This window comes from Ictidomys tridecemlineatus, chromosome 5, assembly GCF_052094955.1.
Source record: "Ictidomys tridecemlineatus isolate mIctTri1 chromosome 5, mIctTri1.hap1, whole genome shotgun sequence".
NCBI classification, from domain to species: Eukaryota; Metazoa; Chordata; class Mammalia; order Rodentia; family Sciuridae; genus Ictidomys; species Ictidomys tridecemlineatus.
In genome coordinates, this window is record NC_135481.1 from 5,874,266 (window position 1) to 5,898,376 (window position 24,111).

The 24,111-nt window shown below is 42.8% G+C and overlaps 1 protein-coding gene and 1 long non-coding RNA gene across 5 annotated transcripts in view; one reads left to right on the forward strand and one right to left on the reverse strand.

The window, feature by feature from the left end:
* Window positions 1-24,111, forward strand: part of LOC144377689 (uncharacterized) — a 73,587-nt gene that overhangs the window by 41,487 nt on the left and 7,989 nt on the right. The window lies entirely within an intron of this gene.
* The window catches only part of Minar1 (membrane integral NOTCH2 associated receptor 1), a 38,281-nt gene continuing 21,989 nt past the window's right edge, over window positions 7,820-24,111 (reverse strand). The window contains exons 2-5 of one of the 3 annotated variants that reach the window (XR_002484357.3): window positions 21,245-23,592; window positions 16,863-17,117; window positions 16,427-16,492; window positions 11,742-11,841 (exon numbers count right to left, since the gene is read on the reverse strand). Coding sequence is in view for 2 of the 3 variants with exons in the window: in XM_005316875.4 (XP_005316932.1) it covers window positions 11,644-11,841; window positions 16,863-17,117; window positions 21,245-23,542 (2,751 nt within the window). In the remaining variant the exon portion in view is untranslated. Of the gene's footprint in view, window positions 11,842-16,426; window positions 16,493-16,862; window positions 17,118-17,196; window positions 17,215-21,244; window positions 23,593-24,111 lie in introns of those variants that run through there. The other 2 variants (XM_005316875.4, XM_078049153.1) reach the window with 2 other exon arrangements.

Here is a 24,111-nt window from a genome sequence, read left to right on the forward strand (position 1 = left end):
ACTTCCTCTCACTAGGCCCCACCTCTTAAAGGCTTTATTATCTCCAGTGGTGCCCCAAGTTTAGAACTGACCTTTAATATGTGGGTCTTTTGGGGGACACTAATAATAACCACAGCACTCTGCTGGGATAGATTTCTAATCTTTTCATGGTGAAATCTTACATATCCTGCAAGGAATAGATATCAAATGCCATCTCTTCTTATGTAACCCTCCCAATAGCCTGAGTCCATATCTCATTTTGATAAAATTATTTATTTACACATCTATGTCCTGTAGCTGAATTCAAGCTCCCTGGGGATAAAAACTGTGCTTTTTTTTTTTTTTTTAAAAAAAAAAACCTCTCTGATCACAATAATCAACACTTAGTAGGTGCTTGGCAGACATTGTTTGAAAGAACAGGTGGTAGACTGGTGTGTAAATGCAGGGCTAGTACCTGGTTTAGTAAATTGGCCATCCCACCCTGCTCTATGCCAGCACAACATTTTGCCACACCAGGGCAAAACTGAGTTGCAAAGGGTAGATTGCCTGGATTCGTATTTGCCATGTGAAAATCTTAAAAATTTTAAAAATTTCTGTTTTGATATTTAGACACCTAAAGCCTTACTAAACCTTGCAAATCAGTGAGTTCTTAGAAATAGTAAGCAATTGGCCTGTGAATACTTTTTTTTTTTTAATGCAAACCAACCAATCCAGAGTCCACATGCCAGACAACCATTCCCTTTATCAGGTTCCCACTCTCTGGGCCACTTTGCCCTTTATGTGTAACTGGGGACAGCCCCTCTGAAATTATTCAAACTAACCAAACCTAAGCTGGTTTACTCTGTCTTGCCCATTCCTTCCCCTGGTAACCACAATAAAGGCTCTTGCCTAAGGTTCCCTCTGTCTCCCTCTGCCTCCTGACCAACCTCAGTGCTTCCTCACATGACCCCCTTTCTCCCATGGCATAGCTTGCCCCCTTCTCTTGGGAAACATCTTTTCAGTGGCAATCACCTCCTTCTCTGTTGATATTATATCTCCAGTTTTCTATCAGTACACTCAATTTTAAAATAGGCTTTGAATCTAAGATTTGAAATACTAATTATATAATCTTAGATACATGTCTTTGAGTCTCTACTTTCTCAACTGCAACATGGGGACAGCAGTTGTTTCTATGTAAGGAGGTTGAAAGGATTAAGAAATAGATTGCCGGGCTGGGGATGTGGCTCAAGCGGTAGTGCTCTCACCTGGCATGCGTGCAGCCCGGGTTCGATCCTCAGCACAACATACAAACAAAGATGTTGTGTCCACCGAGAACTGAAAAATAAATATTAAAGAAAAACTCTCTCTCTCTCTCTCTCTCTCTCTCTCTCTCTCTCTCTCTCTCTCTCTCTCTTTAAAAAAAAGAAATAGATTGCCTGACACATACTGAGTTCTCATCAAGTGTTGATTGCTACAGTGTGATCCTCACTGCTGTGTACTCTGCACTCACTAAGTACCCACTAAGGTGCAATGTACAAGCCAGGGACAGACAGAGAACAACCTTGACTTGGACAATGACAATCAGTTAAGACCTCCTTCATGTATTTTTCAGTCATCCAAACACAAATTAGGGTCCTCTGGAACTCTGAAGGGTTATGGATGTGTTTGGGAGAAATCAGAAGTAGAACTTGACCAGCCTGAGGACCTGTAGGAGCAATTGTGCTAGGCAGTTCATAGTAGCAGAGTGTTGCTGACCACGTGGATGGCTAGGGAATGGTGGGCAAGTGGACAGCACTGCTAACTTGGTGTCAAAGTAGAGCCCAAGTAGTTGGTCAAAGCTAAATTATAAGAGTAGAGACTATGCAGAGACCATGTTACTAAGACCATTCTTTCTCTACCTGAGTTGTTTTAGGAACTGGACTCAGACTGACTGATGGAGCAATAGCTGGCATATGAGTCTACATACAGAGGGCAGTGACTTCTAGGAATCCAGATACCCCTTAGTGCTTCCCAAAAGAGAGGTCACAAGAGTATTACAGGCAGCACCCCAGAGCCAGAGTAGGTTTGCAGTGCTACATTGTTCCTGAGTCAAATGATAGCTCAGTTTTGTAGTTTTACCTGTATTTATTGTGTGTCTATCATGTTGTTAATATTGAAAAATCTTCATCTTCCAATACAATGTGGTTCCAATGGTGATGGAATGTGGCTGCAATAAGGAAACACCCTTGACCCAGTTGGTGGAAGAAAAGGACTTAAAAGAGCACAAAAGATGGGTGATTCTCAGAATGGAGCAAGCACTGCAATCACCTGGAGGTTGGGTAAATCAGATTACTGGGCCTCTAGCCCCACTCCCAGAGACCTCAGGATACATTTGGTTTAGTGTGAGACCTGAAAATTTGTATTTCTAACATGCTCTTTTGCCAAGCAGCACTCTGTCCTTTATTACAATAATTCAAAAATCACTGTTGGCCTTCCCTACCAGGATCCTCCCTCCTAAGATCTCCCTAAGCAAGGGATCCATTTTTATAACTGGGAGATGTCAGGTTTGCCCTTACAATGAAATACGAATGCAAGGATTGTGTGCCAAGAGCCAACGTGTACATTTAGCTATCTCTCTTTTCCCCTCTGTCAGGAGACCAGCATGCTCCAGGCATGGGATTCCCATTTGTCTTGGCTTCTATAATGATGAAAAGATGAAATTGAGTTGCATCTGACCATGATGAAAATTTCCCCATGGGAAATAAATAAACTTTCATTGTTATAAGCAACAAAGATTTGGGGATTGCTTGTTAGGGCAGCATACCATGGCTTAAACTGACTGATACAGAAGTTCCTAGGGAAAATGATACTGAGGGGAATTTTGAAGGTGAATTACCTAGGCACAGTGTGCTATACCTTTGGTACACTGAATATTCTTCAGTGCAGAGAGTGACGAGAGGTAAACAGGATGGAAACATTGAGTCTTACCAGTAAGGTGAATACAGTAAACAAAAATGCACTGCTAGAAGAGGATTTTGAATGTGCTCACCATAAAGAAATGAAAAAGTTTTAAGTGATGGGTAAAATAATTACTCTGATTTGATCATAACACAATGTGTACATGAATCAAAACATCACAATAGATATTAACATATATAATATATAATGATCATATATATAACATATAATTATCATGTATCAATCAAAAAATAACAATAGAAATAAGAAAACCCACTTCATTTGTATGGACAAGATGAAGGAAAACTAAAATGTGACGTGTCCCAAACCAAGTCTTAGGTACCTCTCACTATACCCAAAACTATTCCTTCCAAATTCTTCTCCAGAGAGTGAAATATTATCACTTACCTTATTCTTCAAACTAAACATCAAGAAAGCATCCTTAATCAATTTGTCCAGTTCCCTCACTGCTCTCGTGTGCAGGTCCAGTGGGCTGTACCTGCAAGCACAGGGCCAGCTCCTCTGCCTCACCTGGTCCTGAATTGTTGCAACCACCTACTGGCTGGTCTCCCTGTTTCCAGCCTTCCCTTCCTTTCACTCCAGCCTCCACATGGTAGACAAAATGATCCACTAAAAATACAAACCAGATTGTGGATGATGTCATGCTCTTGCTTAAAACCTTCAGAGGCTTCCAATTAGATTTAAAATGAGACCTTCCTTCTTTGCTGTGTTCTGCAAGGCCCTGTAAAACCTGGTCTCTCCCTACTTCTCTGATCTCTCCTCACAGCACATTTCCTAGGCTAGCTCACTGAGTTCAACCCACACTGGGACTTCTCTATGGTCTTCATTCTCCTCTCAGGACTGCAAGTTCTCTGCCAGAAATGCTCTTCCTCAAATGTCCACATGCCACCTCTTTCAGGAAGCCTTTAGGGGCCACTCCAATTCAATGCTTCTGCTCCTCTCTAAGTTGATCTCCATCTTCTTTTCCTTGCATCCACTGCTGATTGAAATGATTTCACTTACTTGATTAAGTAAGTAAGCTAATCAGCTTGCACATCCCTTGGAGTGCAAGTTCCAAGATATTGGTTCAAGACTTTTATTCACTCATATGTCCACTCACTCAACCTATACTCATCAAGCATCTAGTATGTACAAGACGTTCCTGCTTTTGAGGACACAGCTGGCAAAAATATTTCAGCTTTGAATATTCTGGTTGCTTAATAAATATCAGTTGAAGAAATAAATAAACTAACAAACCAAAGAGTAGGGAAAAGTTTGAATCAGAAAGAAGTATATAGGTCAAATGTGCATTGCTAGTGGTAAAATTGAACATTAATAAGAAAGCAACAAAATGCTAATGTAGACTGGCTAAGACATCTAGATCAAACAGGACTGGCCCAGAGAAAATGTGCTGGGAAAAGCTTCCTCACTGGGACTTCTGAAATTATGCAAAAATCATTAAATTGTAGAACATGAATATGAGCCACCAGCATGAAAATACCATGTACATTTCTTCTACTAGAAGGGCAACTACTCAATGACTTATTAGGTATAATTTATTAAGTACTTTCCCTGACAAATGAAAGGAAACTGTATTTGCAATTAACCACACTTGCACTAGCAATAATTTTATGTGCAGGATTTAATGAATCTTTCAGGAATTTTCATAAACTGTTATGAGTCAAAGTCAATTTTAAGGCAGCAAAGAGATAGTGTTTGCAAGGTGCACATTCCAAGGGTCAAAACGCAGTATCTGGTTCTGGCCAGAAACTCAGATATTATGTTCCTGACTTTAAAGACTCGTTTATTTTTCATATAATGTAATATCATTTCTGTATGAAATCATGTGCACTTTGTCCCCTTCCTTTCATCACAAGGATTAATGAAGCTATAAACAAAATCTAGGTACAGCAACATCTCAATAATTCAGACTCGCTATGGAGAAAGCCAATGGGAGCTATTGCAATGCATGAATTCTAGAGAGCACTAGGAAATGGTGTGTGGTTTTTTTTTTTTAAGTACATTCAATAATGTAAAGTAAGTTAACCAAGTATTGACTTTGGTTAGTACTTGGGGGGAGGAAGCTAAATTAATGATAGATTAAAATGCCTTACAATAGCATATTACATATTGATTTGTCCTCTTAGGGAGGATAAACATTTTTTCCCCTAAAAGATAACTTGCATATTATTTTTTTTTAAATTCATGTTTTCAGAGCACTTAGACAAAGTTCAATCTAGGTTCGGTCCAGCTAAAGGCAAACTTTGGATTTGTGGGTCCAATTAATATTTTATTGAAAAACTAAGAAGCATTTTCATACCTACCATGGTGTAGTTACTTTAACATTCTCCAAGATCTTGTCAAGATTTCTTTCTGTGTTTAGATGTCAAGATACTAATTGCTTTTTGCCATGTTCTGTGACTCTGGCTTAAAGTAATCACTTTTCTTTAATGACTCAAGCAGGGAAGCCAGTGGCATTTGTGAATGGTAAAAGGAATAAAAGGAGCTGGACACATTCTCTCTTTACCATCCTCCAGGATATGATTTCACAAGTGAGAAATATACTAAGGCAAATGCCCAAGTCAGTCATTATTCATTTGCTTCATAGTTCCAGAATTAAAGAATCCATGATGAAAATAATCGGTATGGTGCTTATGCAAGAAAAGATGACTAGAGCAATGGAGTAAGATAAAAGCCCCCAAACCATACAGACATTCAATAGATTTACATCAAAGGGGACAGATGATCTTTCTAGTAAATGGATGACCAATGGGCAACAAAATGGGGAAAAAACATATCTTAACCTGCCTCAAATCAGGTACAATTATCAACATGAGGAGTACAGCTCTAATTATGAAAAGTAAAGCAATAAAGTTTCTAGAAGAAAAGACCATCTTTAGGAGCTTGGAGTATGTAAAGATCTCTTAAACAGGACCAAATTGCCAATTACATGGGGGGAAAATGATAAATTTTTATACCAAAACCAAGAACTCCCCATTTACCAAAAAGGTATCATCAAGACAGCAATACATACAGCTCACAAAATGGAAAATAATGTTTGTAATAGTTATCTGACAAATAATTCACGTCTATAACACATAAAGAATTTCTACAAATCAATAAGAAAAAGACATACAATCCAATAGGAAGCTGGATTTTTTAAAAAAGGAAACTGGATAAAACCATAAATAAGCACTTTACAAAATAGGATATCTGAATGGCCAATAAACATATAAAAAGATAGCAAATTCTTTTAGTCATCAGGGAAATGTTAATTTAAGACACAATGAGATACCACTACATACCCAACAGAATGGCTACATAGTTGATAGGATGTGGAGCCAATGGAACCTCTATATACACTACTGATGAGAGTGTATATTGGTAGAATAATTTTTTAAAAAGTTCTTCACAATATCTACCAATGCAGAACACAGACATTTCTCGTGACCCAGGGGTTTTACTCCCACCTTCCTGTGTTATGGAAAAGACACATAGAAGAATATCCATAGCCCTAAACTGGAAGCTAGCCAAATGTCCATTCAATGGCAGAATGGACAGTATAGTTTGAAATGTGAAACATGCATAGAATAAGTATAACTTGTTCTAATTAGGATCCCATTATTGTGGTTGTACATGATGTGGAGTTCCATTGGTTGTGTATTTATATATGAGGATAGGAAATAAAGGTCCAATTCATTCTACTATCTTTTCTATCACCTTCTCCCTCCCTTGGATTCATTCCCCTTTGTGTAATCCAAAGAACTTCTAATCTTCCCCTCCCTTGTTGTGGGTTAGTATCCACATATTAGAGAGAACATTCTGCCTTTGGTGTTTTGGGATTGGCTTATTTCACTTAGCATGATATTCTAAATTTAAAAAAAAAAGTACTAGCCCTGCCTTAAGGAAAATTAAAATACAAGTTATCACAAGCACATGTATTCAAAATTCCATACTCTAAGAAATTTCTTCCTATTGAGTTTACCATTGGGCTCTTCTGACTCTATGCTTGGCCCACTACAGTGTCTCACAGAATATAATTTCTGTTTCTTTGCATGTTAACAATGATTTTAATAAGTGATGATAAAGCATTGAAGATCCTGTCATACTGTATAGGGTCCTCACAAAACAGAACAGTATTCAACATAGTTTGGGGGTTAACTATTTTCTGATTGCTTAGAAGTTGGGAGTCTTTAGGGGCTGGGGTTGTGGCTCAGTGGTAGAGTGCTTGCCTAGCACATATGAGGCCCTGGGTTCTATCCTCAGCACCATATAAATAAATAAATAAAATAAAGGTATTGTGTCCATCTACAACTAAAAAGAAATAAAAAAAGAAGTTGGCAGACTTTATAGAGGGAAATTCTTGATTGGTTCAAGCATTCAGTTCTCTTATTGTGCTAAATAATAGAGGGTTTTGTGTATTCTTATACATATTTACAATGATATTTTTCAGATGGAAGAGTTTAATAGTTTTCCCACTTTCTAGGTTTTTATACTATCAAATTACTCATTTAAAATATCCCATTACAAAAAAAATTTAAAACAAAAAAATTAAAAATAATGGTAGAATGGATAAATAAATCATGTTACATTCACAATGAGTTGGTAAAATGAAAGTGAGAAAAGTACAACCACCCAACAGCACAGGCATCTCTCCAAACATCAGGGCAGGTGGTGAAAGACAGACACAAAGGAGTACACACCACACAAGTCAATTGGAATAAAAGTCAGAAACAGGCAAAGGTAACCTGTGTTTCTAGAAGACAGGGTGGAGTTTTTTCTTTGCAGGGTTTTAACTAGGGAGGGGCATGCTCGGAGGGCTGACTGTGTGGCATTGTGAAATAGCAGCAGGCTGGATGCTTCAGTGTGTGCATAAAACTCAACACTTAAATTTATGCATAGGATAAAATCTCACTGCAAGATATTTTATATTTTTCAGTTTATTTTTGATTATATTTGGAGAGGCAGATTTTACATGATAGCTTCAAACCAACCATTGTACATTAACCAAATTTTACACAAGCCATTTGAAAAAAGATCTAAAAATGTGCTTAGTTATTGGTATTATATAACATGTATCAAGCACCAAGAGTGTGCTGAGAGCTGTACAGAACAGACATAGAAAAGACACAGTCCCTGCCTTCAAGGGTACCCACTCCTGTAGGGTCTTGCACAGAAAACTCCACCTCATATTTCACACTCTTTTGTTCATAAGGCATAAATAAGGAAGTTTGTTGCATTTCTCATTGTTACTTAATAAATATCTAATACCCTTTTCCCCAGGTATAGCATCGTATCTTTGCCTTTAAATACAAATTTCTGTAATACAATATACAGTATATATTGATTTGGTATTCACACGATTGACCACAATGTTCTTGCAGGTTGGTTATACTACGAAGCATGTTGAATGTCAACATTCACAAAGTTTCATACCACTTAACAGAATCTTTTACTGCTGGCAGAGGTTTTCTTGTTTAAAAACAAACAAATGAAGTGCCACTGTAAACAAATAACACACTGCCGTGATTCCAATAAGGGTATCAGAACTATGGCACAGATATTCCTAACAGTGATTTGTAGCACATCTATTAAATTAGCCTTGCAGATATCAATCACATAGCTGCATGCCCTAAAATACTAACAATTTATGATCAGCTAGTAATGGATGATGTAAGAATGATTGGCTATATTGTATCTGCCATTTAACAAAGGGGCTACTGGTATAAAATATCTGAAATCTGAGAGCTGGGTACTCTTTTTTTTTCTTCTCTGCAAGGCTATATTCAAAACAAATTCAGATTAGAAGAAAGGATGAAATGTTTCTGAATTTAATCATTGTCTCAGGACATTTGATTTCAAAATAAATCCCTTCAATAATAACATCTGATTGTTTATTTTTTAAAATACAAGAAAATGCAGTGAATTTTAATCATGTAGTGATTTTGGACTCTGATACAAGAAATTGTACTCTACTACATAAAGTGCCAGAATGTGGTAGAAGATGACACCCAGTTCTGAAGATAGGTCAGTCTACCTGTCATCTGGGGGGAGCTCATTGCAGCAGGAAAGGAGGGGCACATATTAAAGGGATGGGTAGATGTTTCCCTCTCAGCCAGACTCTTTCTTGCTCACTCAGCATATTAAGGGACTGGAAGAGCTGGGGTGAGTCTGGGGTTCTGGGGAAGAAGGCTGGAGCAAGCTTGGGGGCCAATGGAGAAAGGATCCAACTATGAACTTCAACTTCTCTGGATCCCAAGACCCCAAGCACCAATGAGCTTCAAGACACAGCCAGGGCCCGCTACTTCCACAATAGACTTGGTACCATCAGGCTGAGGATGACCCCACCCCTGATAAACCTTCAGTATCTGATTTCCTGGGTTAACACCAGGTCTGGATGTTTCATTATGTCATAACAATGTTGAGTTGAATTTAAATTTTATACTGGACTTCAGGCAAGACTGGCTATCTCCCCAAAAATGAAGAAAAAATATAGAAGGCTCCACAGAGTCCTTCTACTTCCATGCTTGGGGTGGGGCACACAGTGGTGCCCTCCCTCAGTAGCTAGGCACATGACCCAGAGAGGGTCCATTAGTAATAGACTCACCCAACGGCAGTGGCAAAGTGGTGTGGCCCAACCACCATGATCCTATCTTTCTAATGGAGGAGTCCAGATGGGATTTAACAAGATTTTTCTTATCCTGGGTGAGTACGTCTCCACTTTTCTGCAAATCACAGACCCAGAAGTTGGGAGGTATGATCTCTGAAGCTCTGGCAGCTTAATCTGTGATAGAGGGCAGAATGGTGGGACCAGAATGTGGTGCAGAATCTTACTGGTTAGAGGAGAGAAGGCAGGACAGCAACTCCCAAGGGTGTAATCTATGACCTCTTTGGGGTGAAAGAAATAATCTTATTTAAAGTGCCCAATTTAAAATGGAGCACCAAAAGACTAAAATTCTGACAATAGACAATAATATAGAGAGTTGGTTTTTTTTTCATTTTCAATTATAAACCCTCAATACTAAGGCTTAAGTTTCAGTCACTAATTGAAAATCCATACATAAACATGACAATAGAAATAGATAACATGAAGACCTCTAAAAATAAAGGCTCACTACAGTTGAGAGCATCCATCCCTCATTTGCTAACATCATAAAATGCACTGACTACCTCTTAATAGTGAACAGTAGAATTAGACACAGCAAGCTAAATATTATTGTAATTGTTTAGGATGAATGCTGGACTCCTATTGCTTTAAAAATTGAGATGCTTCCCAAGCCCCACTCGCAGGAATTTATCATACCATCCAGAGCAAAAATTTCTTACTATCCAAAAATTATGTATATACCACCTCGAGAAGAAAAGAATTTAAGGTTGCTTGCTTGGCAAATTTTTGTTTTGTTTTGTTTTAACTCATAACAGGACATTAGAAGTAGATGTTGACAAGGTTTCTTTCTGTCCAGTTATTCGCAAAGCACCATTCAGCAGGTGGAAACTTGAGATCAGACTCTAATGAAATCACAACAGCTTCTTATACACTGGAGAAAACCTTGCTCTCGAGTTACTTAACAGAGAAGACAATAAACAAAAGTTACGTATTTAGATAGACATGTAGATAGATAAATGGTTAAATAGATACTATTTTTTTTTTGCACTGCTGACAAGTATTCAAAACTCTGGAGTAGGTGTTGGGGTAGTTGAGAAGACCTCAGTGCCTTTATCATAGTATTGAACAAGCTTTCAAAATCTTTTTAAGCCATTGAAAATAGCTGATATGGATGGTGCATGGAAACCATGGTATAGAGTTAGAATGTCAAAGTGTCGCCATTTGTCTCTACTCCTCAAGGCACAAGGACAAGTTCCAAACTCTTCAAAGCAGAGTATATGGTATCACCAGGAGAGAGAAAGTCAAGGAGAAGAACCACTCACCAGAGCAAAAGTGGTAGATCCTTTGGGGTGGCCACAATTTTCAAATATCGACCTTACACCATGAGCAAGCAGCTCCCCACACCATGGGTTGAGGACAGGAAGATCTCCTGGCCTGAACACCTCGGCCATTATGCAGAAAGGGTACACTTGGTGCCATGCTGGCTTGGCAGGCCAGCTCCTTCCTACTCTGGGCACAAGGAAGAAGGTCTAGAATGTTCCCACGAAGATCTGCAATGCTGCAGACATTCTGTCACGGTGACGATAGAAGGGCAAGAATGCAAAGTCGGTAGCCCTTGATAAAAGTCAGCAGGGAAGTAAGATCCTGTGTGGACACACACCCTGTACTTCACCAGCAATGGTCTCAGAGCATTATTACGGAAAAATAGAACCCATCCCCTTTTTCTTTTCACTTTGCTATCACCCTCAGCTTCCCTGGGGAGGCATGTATTAAATATCTTATGTATAACTTATTCCAGGCCAAAAAACATCATCAAAATGGAAAGAATCCAATTAATCTTCCTTTTTTTATTTTTGCTTAGAATATTCACTTTGTATTCACTGATAGTCCATTACATTCTTTTGGTAGGAAAAGATATTGCACTTCTAAAAATGCATCATAGTGTAAGTAAGTCAAAGCTAATAAGTAGGTAGATTTCTTTCTAGAGTATATACCCTCTGAAGACCTCCTTCGGCATTTGCAGAAAAGTCTCCATGATTTCACCTCTGTTTCAGCAAAGGGTTGTCGCACTGCTGCAAGCTCTTCAAACATGGAAGAAGTCATCAGTAGTCCCAAGTTTCATGAATGCAGTGACCACAGGCTCATGATTTCATCGTGCAGATGGGCACAACAATGACAAGGATGACCGTGCACGCGGCAGCAGCGATCAGAGCCGCGATCTTGCAGACCTTGGCACGTCTGAATTCAGCTTCTTTCCGTTTTAGTAACGAGTCGTAGCCTGGAGTATAAATATCTTCCATCCAGTATTCTAAGTTGTTCGGGTTTAAAGATTCTTGTGTCTAAAAGTGAAGAGAAGATGTTAGAAATAGGATGAATCCTTGATGTCAGGTCAAAGACATTCTGACAGTTGTCACTCCTGAAAGCACTGAAGATGTTGTTGCAGCTGGCAACTAGGTATGTCTGTCAGACACTGCTCCCCTGGCCTTGTGCCTGCCACCAGGGACTCAGCCCACACATCACAGAGGCACCAGCCCCTTTCTTACTGAAAATGCCATGTGGTTTTTGACACCGAGAAGCCCAAGGATCCTCTATCGACAAGCAAGCAAAATAGGGTCGGGACAGACAAAACTCTAAACTTCAAGGGTATATAACCAAGAGCAGGCTGTCCCCACTGCAAGGGGGAAAAGGGGAAAGTCACTGAAAAATATTCTCTACCAACAGGCTCTAGGAACAGACCTGCCTGAAGCAAGGCCGTCCTGTTACTCCAAGTCTTCCATTCCTAGAAGAGCTTCTACTGAAAATCAAAGGCACCTCCAAGATAAGCAGTTCAAAGAAAATGTAAAATATTTCTGTTCCAAACATTTGTCTGAGCAGGTCAGGCCACTGCTCAAAGTCAAGTTCTAGAGACCGTCCCCAACCCAGGCCTGTCTTGATGATGACCCTGGACTTGGTGCAGCTTCCCCCAAAGAGACATCCCCCACTGACATCTGTCTCCCAGTCTCCCCATGATTAATGAACTGTCTGCAGGAGAAATATCATATTTAACCTATATTGCTCATGAATCCTATTCCGTGTTGATGGTTATAATCTATTTCGGTGAAGAGAGGCAGTGTTCTCATTTTATGGCAAGCATTTAATAATGTGAGTGTCACATAAAAGCAACAACACATTGCAGTTCCAAGTGAGGTCACCTAAATCTCTGAAACACACATGAAATAACCATTTTAAAGATTTTTCTTGGATTGTTTAATGTTCATAAATACAGGCACATTATAATTCTCACACACAGAGGATTGAAAAACAAACCTTTCAACACTTTAAAAAAAACTCAGTCGCACCATGTTGTTGATGGTATATTGATGATCCTAATGCGTGCTAGTAATCTTCTGCCTGCCCTCATGATCTGTTCTTTGCTCTCTGGCTCCTTCTTCTGTGCCCCCAGGAGACTGTCCCATATTAATACATGATGGGGGCTCCCCTGCCCTCTAGCTCCCATGTGGGTTAAGTCAGAGGCCACAGGAGGAGAAAAAGGTGGAGGTGGAGGCATTGATTCCCCAGCTCCCTCCCTCCTGGGCTACAGTTTGGCAGCAATTCAGCTCTTACCAGCTCCAGCTCCCAGAGATGTTGGTCTTAGGGATTTCAGAAATAGTTCCCTGCCCTTGGCCTTCAGACCCAGCAGTGGTAACAGCTTCTCCTGGGTGCTGGTCCTTGGGTGCTTCACCGGACCTCACTGGCCTCTATCCCTGCTCACACCACTGTGGTGTCCTCTCCGGCCTCCCCTCGCCCCATGGAGCATGCCATCTGTTCTCTGTGCGGTGCTGGCAGCCGGCTGCCATGTGCTCCTCAGGCTCCTCACTCTTCTGTTGCTACCCATCTTCTAGCACAGGCCCTATAGACTGGCCTACAGGCCAGATCCAACCCACCACCTGTCTTTATACAGCCCTCCAACTCAGAATGCATTTTCTATCTTGAAATGGTTGCCGAAAAGCAGAAGAAGAATGTTTCACGGTAAGTGAAAATTATATGAAATGCATATCTCAACATCCAAAAAATAAAGTTTAGTTAGCACACAGCCAGGTCCATTCATTGACAAATTGTAGCTGCTTCTGAGCTGCAGTGGCAGAGGTGAGCAGTTGTGATAGCAGCAGTAGGGCCCATGAAGCCCTAAGTATCTACTCTCTGGCCTCTGTGCTGGTACGTATTGTACAACATCACACAATGGAAAGAGAACAGGCTCCTTCCCCAGTGAGGCATATGTTTAAACACTGTGGTTGAATTTTTCAAGTTATCTGGATGGTAGAAGGCTGTGTTAGCCACTCAGGGTACCCATTATGAAAACCAGGAACTCTCAATGTGGGAAAAGTCCTTAAAATGTAGGTGCTCTGTCCAACCCTTTGCAAGAAATTCCTGCAACAGTGTCCCCTACTGGGATCCAGGAGCCTCTAAAAGCTGCCCTGCTCTGGCCATTAGAATGCACATACACACATCTGCCCTCTGTGGACACCTGGGATAGGTCTGCTCTCCTTGGCAATAAAAGCCCTTCATTTGTTGAACAGAAACTCTAGAAGGAAGAGATGAACCCAAGATGGGTTGATTTTCCTGGAAGACTAGTCTGCCATGCTGTGAGATGCTCATAAGGTTGGTGTGGTAGAGGCTGGACCCACAGCCATCCCTGCCTTGGCACCTTTAAGACAGGCTCAGGCCATTGCTGTTGAAACAACCTGCTCTTCTTCCAATCTTCCCAGGGCTGCTCTGAAAGGTAAACAGACTATACAGGACACATCAGATTGTGTGCCTTGTTTCCGGCTCAGATAGAAGGAAATTGGCTTCCTTTCATAGCTATCTACGCTTTATTATGGGCTAGCATCCTGCCTGTGAAATAAACTATTTTTAATTAGTTTTTTCAATAACTGCAAGCTGTAATGGCACTAAGTAGCAGAGAGGTAATACTGAGGGTCCCAGGGACGCAGGTGAGTGTCCTCAATTGTTAATTAGGCTGCCAACCACTGGAAGTAAAAACAGGTCCATTATGCCTTTGCCTACATCTGCAAGTGGGCACCACTGGACAACAAGGGACCCAAAGAAGATTGTCCAGATGCTAAAGCTGACCTAGGACAGTACCTGCATCTCTGCAAAGCAATGAAAACAAATCAGGTGATGTCTTTGCCTCCACCAAGCTCCTGATGCTTGCTCTGCTTGGCTGCAAACACCCTTGCAAAGCACTGAACTCTTTCTTCAGCTTGTGTGACTGAATGCTCTACCCTTTGCATTACATAGTGTCACCTAAAGTACTGCAACCTGGACATCTATTTTATTATTTTTTTTATAATTTGTTTTTATACTTCTAAACATTGGCATTTTTGATTGGGCTTGGTGGCCCACACCTGTAATTCCAGCAATTCGGAAGGCTGACACAGGAGAAACACAGGTTCAAGGCCAGCCTCAGCAAGACCCTGTCTCAGAACTTTAAAAATTTTAAAAAGGAAAAGGACTAGAGATGTATCTCAGTGGGAAAATAACCTTGGGTTCAAAAATAAAATAATTTAATTAATTAATTAACATTGGCACACTAAAATTGCATATAATTGGAAGGCCTGTATCTTCTCATTCCCTCTCCCTAAACTTAAAAAAAAAAAAAAAGTTTCTTAGTCTCATGCAATCATCTGACTCTTTCAAGATCATCTCCCTGGCACTGGTGAAATGTGGATTTTTCTACTGGTTTAGCCATTCACACCTCTGGGTTCTTTCTAAGCAGTGGCTTACTGTTGTTGAATATCTATAGATCGAGGTGTAGCACTCATGGCAAAGCTGCATAGAGACCCACCTGCCAGGGAATCAACTCTTGTCTGACCTGCTTGTCAGCAGGAAGATGACAGGAAAGGTACTGTCCCAAAGGCATAGGTGACATGCAGTACACATGGGGTCATAACATGCATGAAGTAAGAAGGCTGAGAAGGTACTTGGGGGATGCTCCTCTACCCACTAACCTCACTTTCAGGATCTGACCAGAGCATCCCTCTCCCATAATTACATAATTTAGGGCCCCAGATACACAAATGTCATTGCAATCAATGTTTGTGACATGAAGATCCACTACGCTCTTATCAACAGAAAAATGAAATGGCGCCAAAGTAAAAGAAAGAGAAAGAAAGGGAGACTTATTGCTGATGGTCCAGTGTGCTTTAGACTCGTCTGACCTGGGGCAAGCTGCCACCCTTCCTGGTGCCTCTATTTCCTCATTCCTAAACTGGAGAGAGTCTTACCAACTCCTGCCTCCACTGCGCCTGGATGAGAGACTGCTGTGAGAAGCACCATGCGAAGCTGACGGATCCCAGCCTCCTTTAGCCTCCATGCTGAATCTCCCAACGCTCTCCTTTTCAGTGTCTACTTAACTCGGTGGACTTTAGAATATTATTTTCAGTTCTCACAGTGCCATCATAAGTTGGATATTATTATGCCCATGTCATAGATAGAAAGACCAATGCTGAAGCAGGTGAAAAGAACATTTCAGGTTATACGGTGAAGGCACCCTGGCTTAGAACCCAGTGCTGCTGGAATACAAGTCTTCTCTGCACCATGCCACTCCTCCTGCAGCCCTCTTTGATTTAGAAAAAGGCCACTGCAGGAGAGTCTTGCTATATTGGCCTCTATAAGCAGCTCTTGCCAAGTGCATGGTCATTCTAGATATGACGCACCCTTGGTGCTATGGCCTCGCTGCTCACAAAGCTAAGCCCACAGGTAGGGACGGTTTCTTTGCTTCATGGTGATGTAGAGACACAGATAGATGTGGTGTGAATGAAACTAAGGTGGAGCCGCTCACCAAGATGAAAAGTGTGGCCAAAACCCAGCCCTGCCTGTGGGTGAACAAAAAACATGCCCTCTGGCCACAATGGCATTCACAGAGCTTCTGGGGATGGCTCTTACCTGGGGCTGCTCCATATGGAAACATAATCCATAGCTTGGCTCCCATAAATATGCTTATCCCACGTGCTACATATGGAAGGAGAAATCAGCTTGTATTTCATTAAACAGTTTGGCTCAGGTCTTGTGAGTCAAGATTAGAATCTGCACTTGGTCTTAAACGCATCATTAGCAAATCAGATGGCCAACAAATAAAAATAAAGCAAGCATCCCCACTGCTAAATGTTTAAAAACAACTACACAAAACAACAATCCCCCTTGTTAGAAAAAAAAAAAGAATCTCCTCTGCTCTCTGATTTATTAGAATTCAGAATTTCATAAGGGGGACCCAGGGAGTTGAAGGGTGAGGGAGTGGGCGGGTCTAAGCCATCCATGACCCATTCCTGCATCTGCCTGCACACTGCAGGGCTCCCCCCGCCCGGGAGCAGGAAAAGCTCACCTGCAGGTCCAGGGCTGTCAGCTTGCCCTTGTCGCCTGTGTTCCGCGCATACTCCTCAATGGTCCAAGAAGGCTGGCCCCGCTTCACCTCGGCCAGCTCGGTCAGCCGCATGTCCGTGTACAGGGGGTTGCTCTTCATGTGGGCCTTGAGTGAGGTGGGGTAGGGGTGTGGGCTGAACACCTGCTCCACCAGGAAGCCGTCTTTGGGCTGCTTGGGCAGTCGGTGCTGTGGGGGGATGTCATACTGCCTGTCAGCCTGCAGAGGGGCACAGAGAATTCCAGAAAAGCAGCACAGGGGCCATCAGATCTCAGGGTGCAGCTTCTTATCACATCCAGGTAGCAACGTGTAGTTACTTAGGAACAAATAGAAAACATACCTGTATTGGGGACATTTCCTAGTAAAAGCTTCTGATTCTAATAGTATGAATACAACCTAATTTTTCCATGCCAGGTTCTTCAATCTGATCCTAACACCATCACTGCCATATTAACACCCATTGCACAGATAGAACAATGAAGCCCAGACTTGACCACCTGCCCCAGAACACACGGCTGGTATGGGTTAGGCCTGGGTTTGACACCTAATCAACTGGCTCCAGAGAGTCCTTGTTGGTTGCTGCACAGCAATGCCTCATCTTTCTTTTACCATTTTATAGCTGGAGTGAAAGATACAGGTCCTCCCTTCTATGCACACTACTTGTCTGAAAAGAAAGCACATGTCGACTGCCTCTCTAGCAATTATCCCTGGTCCCTTTCAGAGGCATCTGCAGGCATTCAGGATAAGAGGATAGTCAGGGCAACAGGGTGAAGGTGTGAAGGTGCCTAACACAGCTCACCATCATTTATGTTCTCAGTCCAGGAAACATATCCCTGGACTGTTCTCAGTGGACCTGTTATAATGGAGAACTTCTGATGCTCTCTATTTCTACCTTCAATCCACAAAGATGTCATTTCCTCCAGGCAGCACTTCCTGACCCTCCAAGACTGTGATAGCACCCAGGCATGTGACCTCACAGGATGTGCATAGACCTCTCAACCATCATTTGTCACATTGAACAATAACTGCCTGTTTATCCGTCTGTCTCCACTGGACTGTGTGTTCCTTGAAGGCAGGCAATTGTTCACCTTGTAATCCTGAATCCAGCAAAATAGACACTGAGTAGAAGACAGTCCATCACTATTTGTGGAAGGGAGAGAAACCAATGATATGGAGTTTAGTTAGCAAAGAGTGTTGTGAATATAATTAACAGAAAAAGACTGGAGTAGAGGAGTGTAGTAAGAAGTAAGAGAAAGGGAATCAGGTTAATTGTCATGAGGGTGACATATCAGATGTGACATGTGACATGTGATGAACAAATACATGTGAGTGCATTGCCCACATGCAAGGGGACTGACTGCCCACCTATCCGCAAATCCAGCCCATCGGCTCTTGCTCAAACACAGCCAGCAATTAGCTATTCCAACCTACCAAGCTGTTACACGGACATGAAGAGTGCAGGACAAACTCTGCTAAACCCAAACAAGGAAGTGGAGTTCCCTCTTGTTTTCTATTTCCTCAAAGCCAAGACTCAGAAGAGTCTTTACTGATTTGACCTATTCTTCTAATTTCCATGACTTGACATTCATAGAGCCTCTACCACATGCAGGGCCCACACCAAGCTGAGGACTGGTGAAAATGGCAATAATGACAACCACAACAGCCACTGCAATCGTGATCACAGTTAACCAAGGGCTATGTGCCCAGTGCTAAAGGTGCATTATCTCATTCCATCTTCTCATTAATATCCTGAGGTTGTAACTATAGTTATCCCCATCATGCATGTGCAATCTCAGGTCAGAGGGGTTGAGACTGACCCAATGCTGCACAGCTAGTAAGTGGTAGAACCAGAATCTTTACCTGTTGGCACTCCTAAGACAGGATATTTAACTGACCATGTCTGTTCCTACCACTGAGGAGTTTATGTTTTAACTTGGCAATCCGTATATATACACAATATGTATGTTTTAGCCTATTACATCTGAACAAAGACTAGAGATCAAAGGCCACAAATAATCTAGGGAAGCTTCCAGATACCTATGAATTAAGATGCCATGAAGAGTGTGCAGGACTTAGATCAGCACGGAGGAGGGGGTCAGATGTTTCTGATGGAGGAATCATTTGAAGAAAGTTTTGATGATAAAACAGGGCCTGCCATTATGGATGCTCAATCAGTATTTGCTGAATGGGTGACTGGATGTGAGCATGGTGTTTTTGAGGAAAAATAGGTAGAATCATGGAGGTAGAATAGGCCTCAGGATGTAACAGAACCTTCCTGTGTGTGTATGTGTGTGTGTGTGTATGTGGTACATAAAGTCCACAAAGCCTCAAAACCTAAGTTTGAGATTTTTTGCTGAAGGAAAGGGGTACCAAGAAGCAGCTGGGAATAGCAGGCACCACACAACCAGAGAGCAGAGTTTTGGAAAGTAAACACAGCAGTGGTCCATGATGTAGGACAGAAAGCAGAGAGTGGGCCCCCAAGCCCTAGGTTGGGGGGTGCTAAGAGCCTGGGTTATGTGTGGGGTAAATGGAAAGGAAGGAAGAAATGTAAGAAATACCACAAGAGAACAATGCACAGGGCCTAGCAGCTCTACTGGATGTGAGTGAGGCAAAGAGGGAAGTCCAAGGTGAGCAGGGCCATTTTAGCTTTTTGATGATTGCATGAAATGGTGACCCAATACCCCCAGGAGGGAATCAGCAAGAAAGAACACTGGCTTTCAAGGAACACAAAAGTCTGATTTGAGACCTGTAGGTTTTGATATGTGGGCAAGTCATGTGGGGAACTGGCCTACAGCAATTTGAGACCTGGGACCAAATTGAGAACCCAGGCCAGTTAGCACCATCCTCAGCCCAGGGATGGTGAGAGCAGGTAGAAGAAAATAGGGTCACAGAGGCAACAAAATGAAGAAGGCTTTTGTGCGAGGCACATTTCAAATGGCTCTTCCTTGAGCTTGTGGCTATTCCTGTTGGTCAGGGGAAGCCTGGACGTTTAATGGATTGCAGGTGTGGCTAGTTCAGTTTGAATTAGCATTCCTAAGAAGTGCCTGACCACTTCAGACCTCTAAATGGCCACTTTTCAATGCTATCCAAGACCCAGGATTCTATAGACCTGGCTTAGCTAAGAGTCAAGGGCATTGGAACTAGAAGACAAGGACATGTCTGGGCATCTAGTCAGAGTAGCAGCATGGATCATCCTCTGGCCTTTCTCCAACACTATTCATGGAAAACAGATACAGAAAACTGGAGTGGTGACCAGTACTACCCAAGGCTTCTTTGGGGTCAGAAAAAAAAAATGGCTACTTAAATTTTTTCTTTCCCCCGTCTTTGGACCCTGAGAACCTCTTTAGGACCCAGTTTTCCAAGCTTTTCTTTCTTTGTAACATTTTAGAATCTCAGCCTCCTCCTCTAGCTTAGCACATGTGCATCCCACACCATCCTCACTTCCTGTCCCTGGCAATCCTGTCCTCAGGGACCTCAGCAGGCTCTGTGGTCCGACCACTTACCTTGAGAAGCAGGGGAAGGAATGGAGACAAGGACAAACTGAAAATTATCACTTTGGCCAGAAATGGTTCTCTGGAACTCACTCAGAATGAACAGGAGTAGCCACAGGTGCCACTGAAACAAGTCCCTCCTTACCACAGGGAATGAGAAAAAGAAAGCATTCGAGTGTATGTAACTGCACAGATTGCAGAGCTGATGAGGTGAAGTCTGAGATCAATATGCAAAAGCACTCATGCTCACATTGAAAGCACAGAACAATACAACTATGTAGGGAAAACCAACGGAAAAGGAAAGGGAGACACCATATTAAGAGTTGCTATTTTTGCATGGGGAACAATGAATCATTTTCTTATTTATCTTCTTACCAACATCTGTCTTACAATGACAGAATTCATGCTTTTGCAAAGGAACATCACACATGAAACAAAGTCCATAAAAAGGACACACATTAGCAAGCATATTTGCAAAGCATTTTCCCTGCTTGCCTGGCATGGGTCCTGCTGCTTGGAAAAGGACAGAAAGACATCCTTGGTGGTGCCTGTCTGCCCTGACACACCCCCGTCCTGTGAAAATCTCTTCTCACACCACCTGTCCAATATCCCAGCCACACTGTCTACTGCAGGCAACATCTCAGCGTGAGCTCCACCTCGCTGACTGACAATTGGCCAAACAGCCTGCCTTCTTGTCCTCTCTGTTCTAATGGGCCAAGCTTGCCAAACCTGGAAGGGTAACTAGCACACAGAGGTGAGGCCTTTTTCTTGCTTTATGGAATATCCCGAGCTTGGAAATACAACCAGGGCTATAATAAAGCCGGTGCCAATTATGGGAACCTAAATTTCAGTTACCTCTTTAGATTTCCGATGCCAGTCCTTATTATCTCCTGGGCCTGCCTCTTTTATCTCCTCCTCATTGAGGCCCATGCGGTTGGTGTAAGTGATGGTACGCCAGTCTCTGGGCGAGTTGGAGATGCTGGCGATTTTGGATTCGGTGGCGCTGTTCTCCTCGGTCAGGGACCTGGAGGATGGCCTGGTGAAGAGGCTTTTTTTTAAGGCCTTGACGCGCAGGCTTTCGCTGTTGCTTCCGCTGGCATCGGAGCAGCACCAGTCCGCGTTGCTCTCCAGCTTGGGTCCATGGGAGCCACTGTGTGCACGGAACACCCGGGGAGAGGCGCTGTCATCCGAGGGGGCCTCGCTAGTCAAGGAGTTCAGATCGATCTGCACATTCACCTTCTCTGGCTGCTGCATCTTCTGATCCAGTTTATTTAGTTTGCCCAGGACCTGGGAGATTTCCTCGCGGACCCCCGACAGTGATTCCAGCTTGCGTTCAATTTCACCGATCCTGAGCACCAGTTTGCACACACTGGTCTTCAACTCATCTTCCGAGTGGTGGATGTTTTCGGGCCGGTTGCCCTTGTCTCCCTTGCTGTTGGGGACCCCATTGGCAATTTTGGTGAGGTTGTGCTCTGGGGAACTGTCACAGTCCGACTTATGAAGCTGAGACAAGGACCCGGTGCTGTTATAGCAGGACGACTGTATCACCCCCGTGGAACCACTGATGCTCATGTCGTCGAGGAACCGGAAAATATCACTGATATCGTCACTGACGATTTCAGAGTCGTCATCGGAGTGCTTCATGTGCCGGTCGCCGTACTTGCCCGGGCCAGAGGCGCACAAGTCTTTGCATTTCTTGGGTTCTAGGACGTGCTGCTCCGTCTGGGTGCCCACGCTACTGGTGTCTGAGCTGAGCTGTCCGCTGGTGCAGCTGATACTCTTGTCTTTAAACTTCTTGATGGCTTCGTGCTTCTCCAGGTCAACAGGGGATGAGATCTCTTTAGATTTGAGCCCATTTTGTTTCACCGCGTAGCCAATGGGGAGAATCGGCGGCTGATCCTTCGGCACCAAGTAAGTGGGGCGCCTGTCTGGGGCTGAAAAATTGGGGGTCTGGCTTCCGGGATTCGGGTAGCGTAGCTTTTCCTCGGAGGGATTTCTATTGAAAAAGGACCGTTCAAAGTCAGGAACTTCCTCTGTATTTAAGCTCCAGCTTTTGGCTGGCCATGGAGTCTGCTTACTGGGCCTCCCCGGACAGCGTCTGGTGTCCTGGGTTCCCATCACAGGAGTGGGTCCGAAATATGTAGATGCTTGAAGGTCATCTAGGCTTTCGTGCTTTACGCGCCTTTTGTCAGGAACGGGGGAATACACTGGGTTCAGGTACTGGCTGTGGTAGGGCATCTCAAAGCTGTGATTAAAGAAGGGTGGCTTGTGGGACTCCTTTCGACTCTGGTGTTCCCCATGCTCAGCCTCTGCTTTGTTGGTAGGATCAACCAAACTAGGGGACACGGTCATGAGATTGTGAAAATCCTCTTTGAAGATGTTCCTTTTCTGGACACAAGACTGAACCACGAAGGGCTCCTCATTGGAGATGAAGGTCTCCTTGATGCTCTGACTGAGGGGCAGGGAGTCCTGGTCTGAAATGGACTCATTCTCAATGTTCATGGGGAAGTAGGTCCTTTGCATCTCACAGGGCTGAGGGCTGGCCACAGAGTATGGGGCCAGAGCCTGCAGCCTGTCCAGGGAAGCAGCCCGGTTTTTCACCTCTTTGCTGACACCCAACAAGAAGTTGGGCTCCGAGGCAGGGACAAACTGCGGGCAGTCCTTGCAATCCATCTTGCGGCACTTGGATGACTGCCGGGTGGGGTAGCCCCGGCTGAAGGGCCTCTCGCTCAGCTCACAGTTCAGGGGCTCACACTCGGCAGCGTTGCAGATCTCTGTGTCAGACCTGCATGATTCAAAGGACGCCTCCTTCTTGCGACCCTTTTGGCGACCAGTAGGCAGCTTTTCCTTAGCGGCGCCCCCATTCATTTGGATCAGGTTGAATATGGTCACGATGTCTGCTGCCACCATGATTTTCTTGGATTGCTGGTTATTCACAGTGCATTTCATCTTGTCTTTGAATAATGTGGCTGGAAAATTGGGATCGAGACAAGCAGTGTAGAAGAGCACGCTTCTCAGTTTGGCAAGTTGTGATAGATCAAACCGGGCACACAGTGATTTGCACAGGTCCTGATAGGAAACGGTATTTTGTTTGCTGTCCAGTTCCTCCAAGATCTTCACCAAGAAGAGGGAAGTCTCCTGATTGGCCTCCATGATTTAGAATTTCGAAAACTCACTGATGATAGGGAAGCTTCAGGTTGGTTCTACAGGGATGACATTGGAAAAGAGAGGGAGGGAAAGAAGGTTATAAACACCAGTGGAACCTTAAGTTCAGCTTGTTATGAACCACTTAAAGAAATACAAAGGAAAACATTTTAATGACTAAACAGTGTATCAAAGGCTTTAAAACTATTCATAGTAATGCCCTTCTCAGGAATCTACCTTAAAGAAATGATCAATGGCAATAATTATGCAAAAAGATGTTCACTTCCAGGGTTTTTACATGGTGAAAAAAATAAAAAAATCCTAAATATCCAAATAATAGGAAATATAGGAATACAATCGGTTATGATATACAATGAAATTTTACAAACACTAAAATTACACCCTATAATGGAACACTATTCATTAGTAGGAAAAGAACAAACTTCTAGTGCATGCCATGACATGGATGATTCATGGAGTGAAAGAACCCAGAGTCAAAAGGCTACATACTATATTATACTATATGATTCCGTTATAATGAACTCTGGAAAATAGATCGGTGGTTGCCAGGGGCTGGA